The sequence below is a fragment of the Neolamprologus brichardi genome, chromosome 11, assembly GCF_056152115.1.
Source record: "Neolamprologus brichardi isolate AB-2024 chromosome 11, ASM5615211v1, whole genome shotgun sequence".
Lineage (NCBI taxonomy): Eukaryota > Metazoa > Chordata > Actinopteri > Cichliformes > Cichlidae > Neolamprologus > Neolamprologus brichardi.
In genome coordinates, this window is record NC_142114.1 from 31,274,003 (window position 1) to 31,292,818 (window position 18,816).

Genomic DNA, 18,816 nt, shown 5'->3' on the forward strand with positions numbered 1-18,816 from the left:
AAAGTTTCTTTATTTAAGCAATAAAATCCACTAGAATTAAGTAGAATGAGAATTGTTTACTTTGTTTTTGCTTTAATTACCAAATGATTTCAGGTTTTTACAGGAAACTTAAGGAAATAAAGTCTGAAACAACTGATGCACATCATCTGCAAACTTAATATTTGTTGAAATTTGCTCATTAATGTTGTTGTTGGACATTAAATCCATTTAACAGTAAAGTTACTAAAGTCTTTAAATTCTTCGCCTGACAATAAAGAACATTTAGAGTTTAAAGGTGTAAAGATGTGAATCGTTTTGGACGTTTCTGTACTGGGAACAAATAAAAGACCAACAGCGTCCAGTTTGTCACAGCAAAACAGATTTATTGATATGTCACTGAGTCCATGATTGACTGAATAATCATTGTTACAATAAAACTGGTGCATAGATGATTCTGACCAATCAGATTCAACAGTTCAACATGCAAACTCTGGGTCGACTTCAAACCGGTAAATAATATAAAGCATCAGGAGGACGAGGTTACCTGTGAACTTTTCATTCAGCTCGGTTTAGGAATCCTTAAAGAATAAAATCACACTTGAATTTAAATCTTCAGTTATTATAGAAAAGTTTTCTATCAGCAGACGGCTGATTTATTTATTTATCATTTATCCCAGAAACCGTCATCTAAGAGCAAACAGTGAATATGAGTTAGCATCACTCTGCTGAAGCTTCTGTAGAGCTGATTATTACACATTTACCATCAAACACACGAAGCTCAAACACTTTAAATAGTGACAAATAACAGCTCGCACTCTTCTCAGACGATTACAATCAAACAGGAAACCAGTGATGCTGCATACTGGTTTCTAACGATCGTAACATTTCCCAGTCAGATGAGCAGGAGCATCATCTGCAAAGTGAAATGTTCTTAAATGCTTCGTTACAGATTTGCTTCGGTTTTCAGGACACAGACGCTGCTGGTTGTTGTTCAGGTGTCTGACCAAGCAGAGCGTGTGCGGTGACGAAACCCTCAGACTAAACTAGAGTACATGTTTTTCTCTACAGAGCCATAAAATATTCATGTGAAAGCTACAGCATGCTTATATGTGAATAGGATGTGCAGTGAAACTAATGACAGTGCAGAGCTGCAGACTTCCTGTCCTATATGGGGAAGAGCTCCGGCCCCTTGTAGCAGATGTAATGAGCACCCATGCAGCAATCGTCATCGCTCCACTCAACGCCCGTGCCGTTTCCCAGACGCATGATAGTGCACTGGCCTTCCTCCACCCCACCGGGCTCACCGCCACCCCAGTTGGTGCTGTTGACGCTGTGCCCGTTCACCCAGAACCACTCCCCGTTCAGCGAGCTGCGCCGCATGCCGATCCACACCTTTTGTACAGTGTTAGCTAAAGACTTGTGCTGGCTAAGTTTGCCATAGATCTGTTTCTGGAGGTCGGTGCTTGACAGGCAGAGCAGCTCTTTGTTTTTGCTCTTAGCGCAGGTATTAAAAGATTCACGCCAGCCTATGTGTTCTTCTTTCAAGTCTATAACCTCGGGGGTCACAACGCAGCCCCTGAAATCTGTTCGGGAAGAAGAAGAAGAAAAGGCTGAAATCAGAGGTTTCACAAGACTAGACATAAAGCAAACGTCCGAGGTGTAAAGTTGTTTAGAGTTTAGGGTGCAGTCGTTCACATTTATTGGAAGGAAGCAGCTAAAGAGTGGACGCTTGCTTTTTTCCTGGCTCCTGTTTGCATCGGTTTCTTTCTTTAAATCTAGTTTGTATTTCAGTTGTTGTTGTTATCGCAGCTCCATCACTGCTCTGTGCGTCTGACGTTTCTGTTTCCATTCTTGAGTCCCATTTTTCCCACTTATATAACCCGCGCGTCTCAAAGTTTAGCTTCACAAAGGTAAACATTTCTGTAGTCTTTATTTATCCATCCATCCATCCATTCGCTTCCGCTTCTCCTTTTCAGGGTCGCGGGGGGCGCTGGAGCCTATCCCAGCTGTCATAGGGCGAGAGGCGGGGTACACCCTGGACAGGTCGCCAGTCTGTCGCAGGGCCAACACACAGGGACAGACAACCATTCGCACTCACATTCACACCTAGTGGCAATTTGGATTATCCAATTAACCTATCCCCACATAGTCTTTATTTATTTCTGCTTTATTTTGCTGATCATGGCTCACATGTGTGAGCTGCAGCGGCGATCGTGGTTCAAGAGTTGGGAGTTCGTCTTGTAATCTGAAGGTTGCCGGTTCGAGCCCCGGCTTGGACAGTCTCGGTCGTTGTGTCCTTGGGCAAGACACTTCACCCGTTGCCTACTGGTGGTGGTCAGAGGGCCCGGTGGCGCCAGTGTCCGGCAGCCTCGCCTCTGTCAGTGCGCCCCAGGGTGGCTGTGGCTACAATGTAGCTGCCATCACCAGTGTGTGGATGGGTGTGTAAAGCGCTTTGGGGTCCTTAGGACCAAGTAAAGCGCTTTACAAATACAGGCCATTTACCATTTTCACTATTTATCATTCTAGTTCAGGCCTCACGGTTGTGAGGCCTGAACTAGAATGATCTTCGTCTGAACTAGAATGATCTTCGTCTGAACACTCCTGTCCAGACGAAGATCACCGACAGGCTCCACGGGGAGGGTGGAGTCAGGCTGGCTGTACTGACAGTGCAGCATATTAATGGAAGGTAAACGGGAATGACGCCTGCAGCTCTGCAAAACGTGGGAGATCTTCCTGTGGAGTGCACCGAGGCTGGTGTCCGAGCATCAGGAGCCCCCTCACAGAGACGTCTTCAGCGCTCCTACTATCAAAGCACTCCTGAACCCACGACAGCATCAGAGACATCTTATCTGGACTAAAGAGGGAAAGAACTGGACCGTTGCTCTGTCCAAGTTCTCTTGGAAATGAAAGGCAGCATCAGGCTCCTGGACTCTTGACGAGCAGACACTTAGATGCTTGAGTCTGCGGTCGGTGATGATTCGGGGCCGTGTGCCATCTGCTGACGAACTTTAAGGACTTAGCACCCGCCCACAGCTCACCTGACCTGACACCCCACAGCAAATCAGTGGGAGAGGCCAAACATCTGACCCACCAATCCAAGCTGAAGGTCTGTAAGCAGCTGTGCTTCAGTGAGACCTCAGCAGGACAAGCTGAGCCCTCTACGACTCGCCAAAGTGCTGAGCGCTCAGGTGAGCACTCTTCAGAGGCTGGACGTTTCTGTACTGAGAGTCCTGCGACTGATCTTGTCTGATTTTAATGACGTACGAGACGAAATCATCACAATAAAAAGTCTGCATTCAATTACAAACCAAACTTTTTCATGATCTTTGTTTTTTTAGATGCACGGGTACATATGACGGTGTCCTGCACTCAGTGGATATTATCACTAACTGTGGAAATCAGCAGCAGATTTTAGTTCCTCACCTGGGCTTGAACTGATGACAGGTGCCTGGTTCCCAAACGAAGTGCTGCCATTGTTCCCACTAAAGTAGACGGCCATTTTGGAGGAAGTGTGCCAGATGATAGTTTTAACCAAACTCAGAGTAACTTGTGCCGAGCTGTAATTAGTCCCCTCCAGTTTTCTCCAGTCTGCACTTGATATGCGGTCATTTCCAACACGAACCCCGTCGGTGACGTTACTGCTGACCACGATCACGGCGTAGTTATTGGAGCTCGAGGATATTGCTGTGACCACAAAGCAGCAGGCAAAGTTTTCTGTTGGGATCAGAGGGAGGAGTAATCCTGGCCGGTAGAGGATGGCTGTGCCGGCTACATCGTACATCAGTGAGCTTGAGGCGTAGGCCGTGACGCTGGTGGAACCGTTCTGTGCCAAAAGTACCCTCGTCTGTCCCTCAGCATCCTGGGTCAGAAATGGAGGAACCAAGTACTTCAGCATACTGCCTGAGGCTGGCGGCAGAATGGTGTACAGCAGCCCGCAGCTGCAGTTGCCCTGGACGACGCAGGGGTGGCCAAAGAGGACGGCCACTGGCTTTTCAGCCGTCACGTTTTTAAACCCTGCCCTCTCATTCAACCAGATCTGAGCAACCTGGCCTGACTGGAGGGAAACTTCTTGCGTCTTTAATCCTGCGACCCTCACGCTGTTTTGCTGCTGAACACCGTTGACGATGATGATTCTGAACGGGCCTCGCTCCGTCACCGTCTGCACAACTGAGTCCTGAAAATTATTTGTGCCGGGAATTGGTGGGATGAGGTACGTTGTGCCGAGTTTGTTTGTAGGTATGACGACAGCAGTCTGCACACTGTCTTCTTTACTGCTGATGGCTTGAACCGTGATATCATTGTTGCTGTCAATGGTCAGAGTTTTGTTGGAGATGTTTTGCTTCCCGAGTTCCAGCACTGCATTCGCGTTGAAATACCAATCTTCTCCAGCGTTCAGGTCCTTAGGCTCAGAATTGCTGTACTGACGAACGTGGACTTTTGTCCCGTTTTTCAAAGCAGTGATTATGACCCAGTTTCTGGCCGGGCTGGGGTAGTAGCTGGCGATGTTCTCCGGAAACACAACGATAAATTTCTGGCCAATGGTGTCGTAAGGCACAGGGCCCGTGGACTCTGGTGAAAGAAAACACAGTAGCTGTTTAATGAGGAAGAAACAGAACCGTCTTTGTCCTTCTTTCTACCACATTTTCAGGAATTCTGGTGAAAATTATTCCAAATTAAAAGAAAATTCTGGATGATTTTACTCTGAAAATCAAAAATCCTGCCTGATTTAAATTTGGCTTGATCTATCCCAGCATCCTCCTCTGTAACACCAACCCTCTGCATCACCTCTTTCCTCCTGCCTGCAGCTCCATCTTTATCCTCCACCCTCAAACCATCTCGTCCCTCTGACTCATTTCTGATCCCGTCCTTCCCGCTCATGAACATCGAGCCCCGTGTCTTTGTCATCGTGCTACGACGTTTGTCTCCATGCATCACAGCAGGCCTCACTGACTCACAGAATAAACTGTGCAGGTGATCGAGTGGGCAGCCAAATGTAAACGAAAATCAAAAACATGTAAAAACACGGACAAAAGATCACAGATTGCAGACTGTATATTAAAGATGGCCGTGGCCGGCCTTTGACACCTTTTGGCCATCACCATTTTTGTTTTTAAACCACAGCTGATTATCATATCGAATAGCAGCTAAGCTTGAAAACTGCAGTCAGGTGATCATTTCTATAGCAACAAGCAGTCTAAAGACTGAACGTACCCATCGTGTCCATGCCACTGAAACAGAGCCCTTACTTCAGGCTGAAGTCCGTGTTTTTGTCCCACTTTGCCTGATTCACAGTTCAAAAAGATCTAGTTTCATCTCATTTACCTCGGTGCAGCCCTTCACTTCATTGGCTGGTTTGAGCAGCAGGTGGGTGGAGCTTCTGTTTATTTTCATAAAGACCAAAGAGCAGAAAAGCTGAAGGCTAACAGGGATGACGTTACACACACTGACACCCTGATTTTAAGCCGTGTTGAAGCTCGAGCGATACTAACCCGCTCGGTCTGTGGCTTTCCTCACACTCGTTGTTTGTTAGCCATTTCCTTCGTTCCCGAGTTTCATAAATGGCGGTTTTGATTTTGGTGAACGAGATGCTACTGACCAGCCAATCGGTGGCATGCAGTCTGACGACGTCACATTTTAGTACGTGTTTGGATGGCTTGGAGCCCCGGCTGAGCAGGTGCTAAAATAGTACCGGGTACTATGACCTAATGGGAAACCCTGGAAACCGGGCGAGTGGATCCGAGGAGGTACTAATGGAAAGGGAGCTTATGTTTCACATCGGGCTGTAAACGTGTTTATTTCTGATGGTCATGTTCAGTGGCGTGTCCAGCGGGGTGGCCTGGGGGGGCACAGGCCACCCCCCCAACCAGACTGGCCAACCCAGGTGCCACCCCGAAGCTAAAACACTAAAATTTAATGAAATATCAAATGTATGATTATGGTTTCACAGTGAAGCTCAGATATCCGAGGGTAAGTGAATGCAGCACCGGCTTCTGCACTATGAGCACCGCAGAAAACATTTTTTCAGCAAAAGATTAACAAGTTAACATAGCTGGACTAGCCACCGGACATTTGCACCGTGGGCTGGCATGAACAATGAGAGGTGGTGGATTGGCCAGATGCTGGCCGTTTTGTAAAAATAACTCAGTTGTTTGGTGGTGGCTATGGCGGAGCTTCCACAGAGGCCAGCAGGTGGATGAGGAAAGAGGAGGCAGGAGGAGAGACCCGAGGCGGCCGCTGGTCCGAGTATCAGGTGAACTGAACTTCAGGTAAGAAGTTATGACCTGCAGTCTATCTGGGTCAGATATAAACCAAGTTTAGGTGGAGTTTATTTTCGTTGTGCTGACTTTTTACAGTCAGTTACAATAACTCGTACTGCTACTAGCTAGCATGACAGAGTTTGGTTGCTATGATGTTACTGATAGTAGGGCTGCCACAAATGATTATTTTGATAGTCGACTAGTCATCGATTATTTTTGCGATTAGTCGACTAATCAGATCATCATCCATTGGATGTAAAACATACAGCTTATTGAACCAGCAGCATCTGCTCTTATATAACTATCATTAGCTTACAGCTTTAAGTGTTTCAGGTATGTGCTAACTAAAAAAAAAGACAAGATGATAGTTTATTAAATTTTAATGAAATTTGCAGATTGTTTTGGTGAAGTTTAATAAACTCCTTGCTATCTAAAATATAACAGGACACCGGAGTAAATTCTCGAGCATCTCACACTTCTGATAATCAGCTGTCTGCTTGACGTTTATTCAGCTGTGTAAAAACTATAACTTTAATCTCAGCCAAACCGATTTACTCAGGAACAAATAAAATACTAAAAAAAGCCAAACAATAACATTTTTAAGTTATCTAAGTGACTTATATATCATGTTTAACCTGAGCAGTGAAAGACGGCGGTGGGTTTGAAAACGATTTGCCGGGAGCTCTAGTGAGCCTAGCCCCCGGCTCGCTATCGAGCTAGTGGGTAACAGACGTCTCCGAAAACGTCAGAGCGCTTTTGAAAATATGTGGTGTCTTGATAAACTGAGCAGATATTTGAGGTTTACACAGCTACATTCTCGCCTGAAAATATGTTAAACGTTTATTTTGTGACCCAGAAAGATTAATAAGAGTAATTTTAAAGTTAACTAGCTGCCGCCATTGTTGGAAACGGAGCTGGGCTGCGCTATGAATTCTGGGACAGCTTCTTCTTCTTCTTCTTCGGGGTTTAACGGCAGCTGGCATCCTTGTACATGCAGTGCTGCCATCTTCTGTTTCAGTCCGTTATTACACTCTTAAATCCTACTACTTATTCCTGTGTCTTTTGTGATCTTACAAAGCTTCAAACGACGCGTCGACTATTAAATCAGTCGTCGACGATTTTAATAGTCGACGTAATCGTGACTAGTCGACTAATCGTGGCAGCCCTAACTGATAGTGAACTTTATTTTATTCATAAGGTTAGTTAGTAGAGTTGCCAACGGCTCCTTAAAAATGGAATGGTCCCTGATTCAGAGAAAATATTATGCGTTTCGTATTGAGCTGAGAAGAGACGCAGTTTGTCCCGGACTTTAGCTAGAATGAAAAAAAAGACACAAAGCTGGAGTTGTTCTGTGTTTACGCTGGGGGGGAGATACTATTCTTTCTTATTCTCATTTCAAATATTTAGCTGTTATTAAATAATTATCTGAATCTTGCAAACAAAGTTTTTATCTGACGTAAAATATATAGAAATCATACATATACCAAAAAGACTGTACATCACTGTCACAACAGCATTTGTTTTCATTCAAAGGCTTTATGGCTTTAATACCTGGTGGGCCGGTCTGTAGTCAAAATGCCCGATTTTCTGTCCCAGTCCAGCCCTGCAGGTTAATACTGGCAGTGTCACCATGCCAGCTGACTGTATTTCATCATCAGCCAGTGTTGTTCTTTATACATCAATATTAGCAAAGTTTACCATAAGGCAGCATAGAAAGTATTTACTTGGTTTCAGGTTTTATTCAAATGTTATTCTTTTCATTTGTTTCCCCACTTTTTTCCTGTTTCAAAATCAAACACCAGTTTGTGAGAAGATTATCTTCTTTTTTTAATAGGCATTGGTTTTGCATTGGCTAATTTGCCAATTGTGTGTTAAAATGTTCATATTTTAATATTCAAAAATGTTTTTGCCCAAAACACATGTGCACTACACGTCAGTAAAAATACTATGCAAATATTGATGTCCTTGACTGCTGAATAAACACTGACTGAACACTGACTCTTGTACTTTATCAACGCAGTATCTAAAAACTTTGCACCGTAGTGGTTAAAATCTCATTCTAATAAGAGTTAAAATTTGGTTATAAGGCTTATAGGGTTATTGAATTATGGTTAACGGTTGGTAGAATTGTTTTTAACATTATCTGCCACCCTTCTCCAAATCTGTGCCCCTACCTGCCCCCCCAACAAACATTTTCTAGACACGCCACTGGTCATGTTAACAGTGGTATCTACGCTGAAGCCTCTGGTGGACAGTCGGGGAACTGCAGGTTCACAGTTGGATTATCAGTGTTTCAGATCAAACTGTAAGCATGCAGATTATATTGGAGAATAAAATGATGCCACAGGGTTCCAACCAGCTGCAGTTTGTTAGTAAAGATGGTTAATGACAATAATGTCAAAATTAAATATCAGTAATCAATGTTCGGTTTGAGTTTTGAATTCTTATTATAATTTGGATCCTAAAGCTGTTTTGTAGTGAGCAGGTGGGAGGAGTGATACTCTTCATACAGTCTGTAATATTTCACATGACATCTGTCACCCCAAACTGCAGGTGACCCAAAAGAAGCCCAGGTGTGCTGATCGTCGGGTTTACCTGAGCTCCTCGCCCCCAGCAGCAGGAGGAGGACCAAAGGATACATGATGGAGGAACAACACCAACGTCTCCCTGCGACGCACAAACACACGGAAAGAAACAAAGGATCACATGAGGTTAAAGTCCTGGTGCTGCTTAACTTTGAGTTCAAAATCATCTGAGATATGACGTCACATTTACCTCAGTTTATCATCAAATTACAAAAGTGGCTTTGTGTGCGTTTAATATGAAGCTTCTGTCGACACAAAGGAAAAATATCAGGAAACACTGAAAAACTGCAAACACAAATTTATCTGATGTTCGAGTCGCGTTCATGTCAAACATGTTTAATGCTTAAATAATAAATCAGAAAATAGATCACATGCAATAAACTCAAATGTTTTAAAAGTACAAAAACATTTTATCAAAATACAAATGTGTGAAAAAGAAAACCAAACTAATGTTCAATAAAATCTGAAGAAGCTGAACAAACATTTAGCGTGAAACGACAAACGGCTCTGTGATCGATCAGCTGCAAACTTTGGAAACGGGTCAAAATCAGAATGTGTTTTCGAGGAGAAACCCGAGTCTTACCTGCCGGTCTGCGGTCAGCGGCTGACTGTGGGGAGTTTTCCACAGTCACCTTCTTTCCTGTCCTTCAGGTATGGAAACGATCATTTGTGAGTCAAACTCGCAGTGATTTGGAAGACATTTGCATGCCATGCACATTAGTGCAGGTGTGGTTGGGGCAACGGCCTCGCGACTGTTCGAGCTCCTGCGGCTAAAAGCACCAAATCGATCTGTCAGAGCTTCAATTCATCTGTGATCCTGTCGTCACATCTGAACTGTTTAAATGTCTCGTTTATTCTGCAACCCAGACATCCACATTACTCACACTCTCACATAACACATACATATAGGGCCTTGGGGGTGGGCACGTTCTACAGCATCCAGAGGATGGTCGGTGTATTCCAACCCACCTCTGGCGCTGGTGCCCTGCCTTCAATTCTTAATGCATATAGACACTGAGGGCTTTCAGGAGGAGCCGTGCTGCTCTCTGATGTTTTAAATGCACTTTAGAGCAGCACACAGCAACACTACATATGAGCGGGCGTGGGGATGTTTGGGGTCTTCACTCACCCAGGTTCTGTTAGCCGTCAGGGCTGGGGGGCTGGGAGGAGGTGCTGGCCGTCAGATTGGGGTCCGGGATGCGGGGCCTCCCTGCTACTGCAGATGAGGAGGTGGTCCGCTTGCCTCCACCCCAGAGAGAAGGGTTACATCTCCTGGGTCTAGGTGCGGCTTGCCCCTCTGGGGGCGGGGGTACCTGGACCTGGGATATAGAGTATGTTTGGGGAGTGTGACTGTCTGTGCAGTGTCTGTTTGTGTCTGTCTACACGTTGGGTGAGTGCCGAGTATTTGGTTGTGTATATGGGGGTGGGAATGCACGTTTGTGTCCGCGTGTGCCTGTTTGTCTGTGTCTATATGTCAGGTTGGGTCTTAGGCTCCGCCTCTCTGGGAACATCCCAGGCCCTCCAAAGTACGGAGGCCTATCTCCCCTCACCACACTCCCTGCTGGTGGCTGATGCCCTCAGACGTTGGTGGGTTGGTGGTTCTTGTCGTCTGGGGCTGGGCGCTCATGTATGTACCGGCTCACTCCTGGTGGCCGATTGGCGGAGCCTGGCGCCTGTGGCCCGGCTGGGCCCCTTGCGGGGGGTGGGGTGCCCTCAGGCCTCTGGGCCTGAAGCTCGGTCCTCTCTGGCACAGCTGGCTGCCGGCAGAGCCCGCGGGCACACCACTGCAACCCCCTCTGGCCTCTGCTCCGTAGCTGCTGGGTGACCTCTCGTTTGGGGCTCTACTCAGCTCTTCCCAGGAGGGTGGCACGGTTCCCCCCTTTTGGTGGTCCTCCTCGGGTCCTCGTACTCTGGGGCCTCTGGATGTCTGGGGCCTGGATCTCCTCCATACCTGCTTCAGGCCCTGGGGGACGGGGCTATGGCTCCCCACACTCCCTAGCAGATCGTTACATGGAGAAACCTTTTGAATACAAGCGTGCTGATCCACACAGGTGTGCACACAGGTGTTCACAGACACAAGCTACACCTTTCTTGGCTGCTGCCTCAAAGCACATTGTGCACTGTCGATCTTGCGTGCTGCACAATAACATTTAATATTTAGTATCTACTGTCATCTACTGCTAGCTAGTTTATTGTGATGGTGCTGTTTTTATTATGTTGCTCTTTTTTTGTTTGCTTTCTCTTGTGTTTTTTCAGCTGTTAAAGCCTGGATGATATTTTCTGTGGTCAGAAACGTCCAACCACAAACTGACCTCGGCTCCCTCAAACACTGCGAGTCATTCTGCTCGGGACATTCGGTGTGCACATTAAACACACGTGCTTTCCTCTGATCAGCTGATGGCAAAAACAATAACAATAAAAGTGCTCAGCTCTTTCTTTTACAAACTCTGCTTCTCCAGCTCCCAGCAGCAGAAAGGGACGCAGAGCTTCAGCTATCAGAGTGCAGGTCAAACACTCTTCCTCTCCACCTTCATCAGGCGCTTCTGTGGACGTGATCCCTCCCGCGGGGATAATCAAGTCAAACAGTAATTAATGGACGAGGTTATTTTGAGGAAACAAAGGTCTTTGGGAGGAACTGGGGACATGTTTTAAAATCAGTGACTTTTTTTTCTGATGAGAATAGAAAAATCCAGAAAATGTTTTATTTTGTCCTGTTATCTGTTGTCATAAATGTGTCTGTGCCTTTCTTTCCTCTTTAACAGACACTCACAGCTCCCCAAATTAAACCTGGGTCTGGGTTTGTCTGTGCGTGTTTTCCATGCAGCTCTTTGTTGTCCGACACTTGCAGCTGTGTGTAACAGTGATGCCGGGTGTGGCTGTGAGCGGTGTTGTTGCTGCAGGTCGAGCAGCTTCCTGATCTCATCTGCAGTCAGTTTGAAAGTCAAATGAGGCTGAGCTCGCTCTGAGCCGTGTTTTACAGCCAGTGTCCTTCAAACGATTCCTGTAACCTGTTTAAAGGACGACACGTCCCGTCTGTGGGGTTTAAATTAATTTGACTGGAATTAAAACAGGAAAGAGTCAATTCAGAAAACAGATTGGCTTCCTCATTTTTTTAAACATCATGTAAAAATACTTTCATCTGGATTTGGTATTGTTACGGATTCAAATATTGAGGATGGATACACGAGGAAAACCAAAACAACACTGGTCCGGCCGGGTCAAGTCAAACAATGATTTAATGAACACACGCGTGGGAGATGGACACCATACAGCAGACAGCATCAGATCTCAAAATGATGGAGCCTTGATCAAACTCTTATAGCCTCTAGTGGCCCCCACCTCATCATAAAAGCCTAAACATTCACATTGTTTCTCACACAGCGCCTAAGCTACGACCTTTGCTCCCTGTTTATCTGCTCCTGCTGAGATGGGGCAGTATGCTCTGTTCTCTTCTAATCAGACAAATAAGGCGATGACTTTCTGTGAACAGTATTTCTTATAACTCAGCAGTTTAATGCATCATAAAACAATATCATTCATTCACAATAAATCAGCAGTCTAATGTAATGCAGATCAGTTTAACCAATGTAATAGTTATCACCTTCTTCTAATTCAGGAGAATAATGCAAACTAAAACTACATAGTAATTCACAATCTTTAATTAGGGGTCTAACATGGCATAAGGTAATAGTATAATCTCACAGTATCACAATTAAATTTAAGTTAAAAACAACAACAAAGTATTACATAATGGGATCGTCACTTGTAGTTCACAATTTGTCCACATGGGGGTGCAGTTTCCCCTCATTAAGATTCAACAATTAATGTTCTCATTACTGCCTGACTGGGTTCCTGTTTCTCACACGCACACACGCACACACACACACACACAGTGTAATCCTCCTTGTTGCCCTGCCTGTTGTGTAACTGTGAGAGCTCTTATCTAACGACTGTCACAGCTGCATTTTCCAGGAAAACAGCTGCATCACCAAAGAGTTCAAAGTCATTGTTGTTAAAAAAATCTCAGGTGTGTTCGAGCTGTGATTATACATCATTACATTAGACATCGATGTGTGATAACTCACTTTACCACACATCGATACATCTGTATACATGTAGCACATCAGTATATCTGCTCATCTATATAGCAACAAAGTACAGAAGCAGGAAGTACAGCTCCTACTGCTTTCAGTCACGCGCAGGTCAACCTGCTGTGTGTGCTCTGCAGGTGTGCACACCTGGAACATCTGTTCGTATCGTCAGACGCACAGATCAGGTGGAAGCAAAGGCGCCGCCGCGACGCGATGTGAAAAACCTGAAGACACGATCCTAATAACTGCTGTTTATGTGCAGCTGCTGTAGAGTCGTGACTCATATCAGAGACACTATGTGACCTCTGTGGACCTGCAGACGCCACGGTGATGGCGAGGCCTCCGTCATTGTCTCGCTGCACGTTATAGTTTTATATGTTTACAGTCAGAGTCTTTATTCAGACACAGTTACGACCTTTTCAAAGTTGAACTCACAGACCTGCAAATATCAGCCTTAAATCCTGTGTGCGTCTGTTTCCTCTAATCTGTAATCTGCCTCTAGATTACAGTTTGCAGGAAGTCTTAAATAATGACATCATTGTGTGGATGTGGCCCCGCCCCCTGCATGATATCACTCAGAGCTGGATGGTCTGTGAGAGCAGCAGCATGGCCACCTTCGTCTCGGTGAGTAATCTTCATTTTATTCCATCTGTTTTGTGGATTTCGTGTCTTTTTCTCACTTTGATGATGAAATTTGTTTTTTTCTTTCTTCATACTTAAAACACAGAGTCTGATATTTGATCCTGTCACTTTTTAATCAGGAGGTTTTCTTATCTCTCTGATTTTCAGCAAATAAAAAAGCAAAGTAAGTAAGTTTAAGTTTTACTAACATTTCTGGGACATTTATTAAAATGAAAATAAATTCAAGCTCTGGAAGTTTTGTGTTGGTTGATTTTTGTACGTTGCTGAGAAACTTTTAGGAGAAAATGTTTCAGGAACATTTTTTTATTTTTATATTTGTTTAAAGTTTTGGGCTTTTTAGAAAAAGAGGAGCTTTTTTGAGATGGGACGAGTTTAATCGTTTGATCTCAGTTAAACCAACAGGAAATAGTTTTTACAGAAAGTAATCCAGGTAAAAACAAATCATTGAGACTCAGCAGCTTCCTGGTTGTTTTTCTAACCACATCATGATAATGTGACTCCTCCTTTAAATGGGTCTGACAGATGCTGCTGCGAGGAAGCAGCCTGTATCTGGTGGCCTCTGTGTGCTGCTGCTGGTAAACGAGGTCTAATTAAAGCAGAAGTAGGTCTGTGGCGGCGGCGGCGGCCCCTGGGAGCCGTCCTGCAGACGGAGCGCTCGATTTAGACCCAGCGTCCTCTGAGATCAGCTGATCCAGTCCGTCCTTCGTGTAAATTAAACTTCCTTCCTTGAAACGCAGCGAGCTGTCCTGCTGCTCAGGTTGTGTGAGCAGGGACTATTTTCAGCAGCGGAATAATCCACGTTCGGTGTGCGTTGTGTGACCAGTTATCCCTCTGAAGGATGTGCTCCTCTCGTTTCAGCTGGTAACATGTCAGCACTGCCCCGTCACCTCCACCCGCCGCGGCCTCATCTACAGAGACTCTCTCTCCGCTCTGTCCAGGAACCTGAGGGCCCCCGGGGGCCCCCGTCACCCCCCGTGCCCCCGGCCGCAGGGCTTCGGCCTCCAAGGCGGACGCCGCTGCAGGCTCAACAGGTACGGCGCGCACATCTACAGACATAATAAACCAATAAAAACAGATCACCTGATCTAATGGCAGCCGCCGTCCCCACAGACCTGAGCTCCCAGAATCCTCTGCTCTGGCTCGCTCCAAGCAGTCCGGCAGCATGAAGCACCTGGTCCTGGCTCACCTGAGGAGGATGCTGACTCTGAGCCCCGCCCAGCAGAGAGGCCTCCGCCTGCCAGGCTGACCTCTGACCCACTGCTGGGACGCTGAGGTGGTCTGGAGTTGCAGTGAGAGCTGCTGGACACCAGAGGGCGACAGAGGTTCAGACTGGGTCTGAGGTGGAGGAGAACTGGTGTGGCCGCCTTTCCCTTTTCCCTCACCTCCACCCAGCACCTGCGGGAGGAGGCCGGACTTACCGAACATCCTCATCCTCTGCAGTGAGGATGAGCGCAGCAGCTGTTCTGACCAGAAGCTCCTCAGTGTGGCGGTCTGAGCCCCGCGGCATTGTGGGTAACGACTTCAGCTGCTGAATTTTTCTGCTGCAAATGAACAAAATGTTAATGATTTATTTAAAATCTGCTGATTTTGTGTTTAAGAGATTCAGCCGTCGCTGTGGCTCAGATCTGTGTTTATTTCATGTTATACTTAAGTAAAGGAGTTTGATTCAACAGCGTTTCTGTTTCCTGGAGTTACTTTAGGTTCTGTGATCAGTGTTAGAGGATTAATAATGTGTAGCTGCAGAGCAGCTGATTGTCTCGTGTCCTGAAGCAGGAGAATGAAACAGCTGATTGTGTTCAAGCTTCAAAGCTTTGACACTGAACTGCAGAACCTCTGAAATAAACCCACTTCCTGTTTCTCTGCGTCATTATTGATTGTTTGCTGGTTGTACAACCGCAGGTCTGAATACTCCGGATGCTGTCAATCAAAGTGTCATGAAGTCACATTTGATTCAAATGAGAAAACATTTAAACTGAGGAAAGGATTCGTCATACGAGCTCGTGTTGAGTCTGATGTTAGCAGGACCAGTCTGTGCTCTGACGTCCGTCTGTGATGGTCTGTGAGCCGACGGCAGCTGTTCCAGCTGCTCGGCTCTGCTTCGTCCTGTTGTTGCTGCAGTGATGCTCCAGATGTTCGCAGCAGGTCAAAGGTCTGGACTGCAGTCTGCAGTTTAGCACGGCCCTGCTCGAACACATCTGGATGTTGCTCTCAAACCTGCTTATACCTTTCAGCCTTTCCAGATGTGCCAGCTTCCAGGTCCAGTTCCACAGGCACTGGTTTCTAGTCCCAGTGACTTTTCAGCCTTTCCAACATGTTAGAGAGGATTGGTGGATAACGTGGATTTATGAGACCTGCAGGTCATTGCATTCTGTTTTTATTTACATGTGATACAGCATCCTGACTTTTCCAGAATTGGGATTGTGCACCCGCTGGACACTTTATTGGGTACATCTTGCTAGTATCCGCTCTGCTTCCACTCGAACGTGCTCTGCTGTGGAAGTCGTGTCATGTTTGAGAAACCAGTTTGTGAGCAGCTTTGTGACACGGAGCGTCGCCCTGCTGGAAGCGGGATGGTACACCATGGGCACATCAGGGTGGACGTGGTGAGCACTCAGGTAGGCTGTGGAGATGAAACACGGCGTCGCAGCAGCGCGTTGATGCAGGTAAACTCTGACCTGCCGTCTGAACGTTGCAGCAGGAAATCAGACATTTTTCCATCTTCTGTTGTCTGTTTGGAATCAACCCTTGATTTAAACGCTCACTGGAGTCCAGGTTTAATAAAAATATTAAACTTATCAGCAAACACTACCCCCACATCGCCAACCTGAGCCCCGGTCTGAGGAACCCTCATCACTCAGACCTTTTGCACTTCCTGTGAACACTTTGTTCTGTGATGTGTGCCTTTCTGTAGTTTTTGTATGCGGCCTCCTGTTTGTTCTTTCTATTCTGAATAAACAATGAGAGGCTGCTAACCTCAGATGAATGTTAATGACTGCACTTCATCATGTGCACTGATGAATGTTACTCCTGCTTCATCCTCCTTTCTGAGAATAATCGGAAACACGTCTGAGGTGGAACTGTTCCAGCTCTGCTTTGGCTGTTCACGACTCGCAGCGTGCGCACCGCTGTGACGTCTTTACGGAGATGCCGAGGACCGAACAATAAAGAGGACAGAGTTATGTAACTCCCAGCAGGTCAAAGGTCGTCTGAAATATTAATTAGAAAGTTGTGCAGGCTCGGGTCTCCTGCTGACAGCTCAACGTTTAATCTGCTGATGAAAACCAGAACGAGCGGCGCTGCTTTAAACTGCAGAGCCTAATGTAGCGCGTAAGCAAGGCTTTGAATAACTGCATCACACGTTCAAGTACTGTAACTATGAATATTCAATACACTATGTTAGGCTGGCTGGTGTGTCACAGGCGCAGTAATTAACCTGTTTGCTCTTTTCTCTCTGGCTCGTTCTTCCACTTCCTGTGTTGGAGACTCGTGTTAAACATCAAAACAACAGGATGTGTCCTCAGTAAACTTTGTCATGGAAATAAGGCGTTCCTCAGGGCTCCGTTCTTGGACCTCTGAGTTTTGAAAGGGTGCGGTGACCTTTGAACCTTTAAAGGAAACCTGGGCAGGTGTAGAAACCGAGCCGTGCTGCTGCAGCCGTCGTGTGCATCACTGCTGTTACTGCCAACAGCAGCTCAGCCGTTAGAGAGCAGAAACTTTGTCAATAATCAGACTGAATTATGAGAAATCATGTAGAAGAACGATGGATAAAGTTTGTTTTTGGCTTTTTACAGTCATATGATTTAAAAACTGAAATGCACTTCAGATTTTTTATTTCCTCGGGTTTATTATCAGGTTAGAAATAAAAGAAGCAACTGAGAAACTTTGAATTTCTCATGATTAAAACTTTATTTACAGAGAACTGTAAACACAACACAGTCGACCGACGTGCTCTTAAGTAAAAAACAGACAAAAGCTCCTGATATGGACGAGCAACTTATTCCATGATCCATAATCGCCCTTTGAGAGGGGCGAGGTGGCGCGGCGAGGTGGCGCGGCGTGTGTGGCTCGCCGTCACATCCATCTATGCTCTGTGTGTTTATAGTTTTTGTCACTTTTATTGACCTCATGATTCATAATGACTTGATGATTCAAAGAGTTTCCGTACATCAGAATATGATTTCATGGCTGTTTCTTGTCTTTCTTCTTCCTTCAGTCTGTGATAATAATTATTCGCTTTATGAACCCAACACTGTGTCCAGACTTCTCTCTCGCAGGGAGACGCTCGAGTATGAGGAGCGTTCTTCCGGTTCTTCTCATCTATCCTCTCGTACCATAATACCAATAAATCCTCTGAGCGCTGACGGCCTTTCAGCTGGACCAGCTCTACCAAAGCGTTCCTCTTTGAGCCGCAGTGATGTGCAGCATCACGTAAAACCACCTCCGCTGTTGTTTTTCTGAAGGAAAACCCTGAAAGAGCCTGCGATGGTTGCCAGGAGCTGTTTTGTGGCTTTGTGGGAACAACAATGACTTTTCTGTAATGAAATAATCTGTCAGGATTACAGAGGCCGACCGCTCCAGCAGGAGGGAAACGCTGCACAAACACTGATCTGCTAATCACAGATAAGCCGTGAGAAGCTGCGAAACTGTGTCAGGGCCGAATCGTCCGGCGTGATTTAATCTCACGTTAACAATTATTCTTTGTTTTCTGTCCACAGCTGAACTCCGTTAGGATCTCGCAGAGTTCCCACAGGAGGAGGAAGACTGCTGCCTTCATGAGCCGTCCCACAGAGTGGGAAAAATGCCTATTTTTGCAGACACCAACGTGAACGGGGGTTTCTAGCTCGTGTTTATAAGTGTACACACCCTCAGGTCTTCATACAGGGCGCTGCCCTTTAGCATCAAAGACAGGTTTTTGTAACAGCTGTGGATGGCTCTGTATTTCCTCACACTGTCTTCTTCCTGAGAACGACTCAAACTGATGCTGAGGTCAGAAGACTGAGACTGGAGGACCTCATGGCTCCACCTGGCCTGTTGTCTGACAGCCCATCAGTGTTTTCTGATAATGGGCTACATACAGCTTCCATCACGTCTGCGCCTCCAAGCTTCACAGTAGAGGAGCTTTTCTTCACTTTTCTCCAAACATCCAAACGTTTGTGGTTGTGACCATAAAGTCTCACTGTTTTGTTGCGCAGGTGCAGTTTTCTAGCATGTTCCTCTGATGGCACTCACCACCCCGACAAACTCACTTCAGTCGGGCATGAA

General features: G+C 45.9%; 2 protein-coding genes across 2 annotated transcripts; one reads left to right on the top strand and one right to left on the bottom strand.

The window, feature by feature from the left end:
• Positions 1-1,143: 1,143 nt before the first annotated feature.
• Positions 1,144-8,997, bottom strand: LOC118453640 (uncharacterized). Its single transcript, XM_087847882.1, has 3 exons — positions 8,832-8,997; positions 3,403-4,548; positions 1,144-1,562 (listed from the first exon to the last, which is right to left on the bottom strand). The coding sequence occupies exons 1-3, from the start codon at positions 8,986-8,988 to the stop codon at positions 1,144-1,146; spliced, it is 1,722 nt and encodes a 573-aa protein (XP_087704008.1). The 5' UTR covers positions 8,989-8,997.
• Positions 6,093-15,244, top strand: LOC148100758 (uncharacterized). The gene is made up of 5 exons (XM_087847883.1): positions 6,093-6,245; positions 8,790-8,947; positions 13,415-13,536; positions 14,413-14,585; positions 14,665-15,244. Exons 3-5 carry the CDS (start codon positions 13,459-13,461, stop codon positions 14,798-14,800), a joined length of 387 nt encoding a protein of 128 aa, XP_087704009.1. The 5' UTR covers positions 6,093-6,245; positions 8,790-8,947; positions 13,415-13,458; the 3' UTR covers positions 14,801-15,244.
• Positions 15,245-18,816: the final 3,572 nt, after the last annotated feature.

Coding starts and splice junctions, on each gene's coding strand:
- LOC118453640 (XM_087847882.1), bottom strand. CDS start 8,988: ATGATTTTGAACTCAAAGTTAAGCAGCACCAGGACTTTAACCTCATGT. Junction 4,549..8,831: donor GCTGGGGGCGAGGAGCTCAG/GTAAACCCGACG, acceptor TTCTTTCACCAG/AGTCCACGGGCCCTGTGCCT. Junction 1,563..3,402: donor TGTCATCAGTTCAAGCCCAG/GTGAGGAACTAA, acceptor CTTCCCGAACAG/ATTTCAGGGGCTGCGTTGTG.
- LOC148100758 (XM_087847883.1), top strand. CDS start 13,459: ATGTGGCCCCGCCCCCTGCATGATATCACTCAGAGCTGGATGGTCTGT. Junction 13,537..14,412: donor GCATGGCCACCTTCGTCTCG/GTGAGTAATCTT, acceptor CTCTCGTTTCAG/CTGGTAACATGTCAGCACTG. Junction 14,586..14,664: donor CGCCGCTGCAGGCTCAACAG/GTACGGCGCGCA, acceptor CCGTCCCCACAG/ACCTGAGCTCCCAGAATCCT.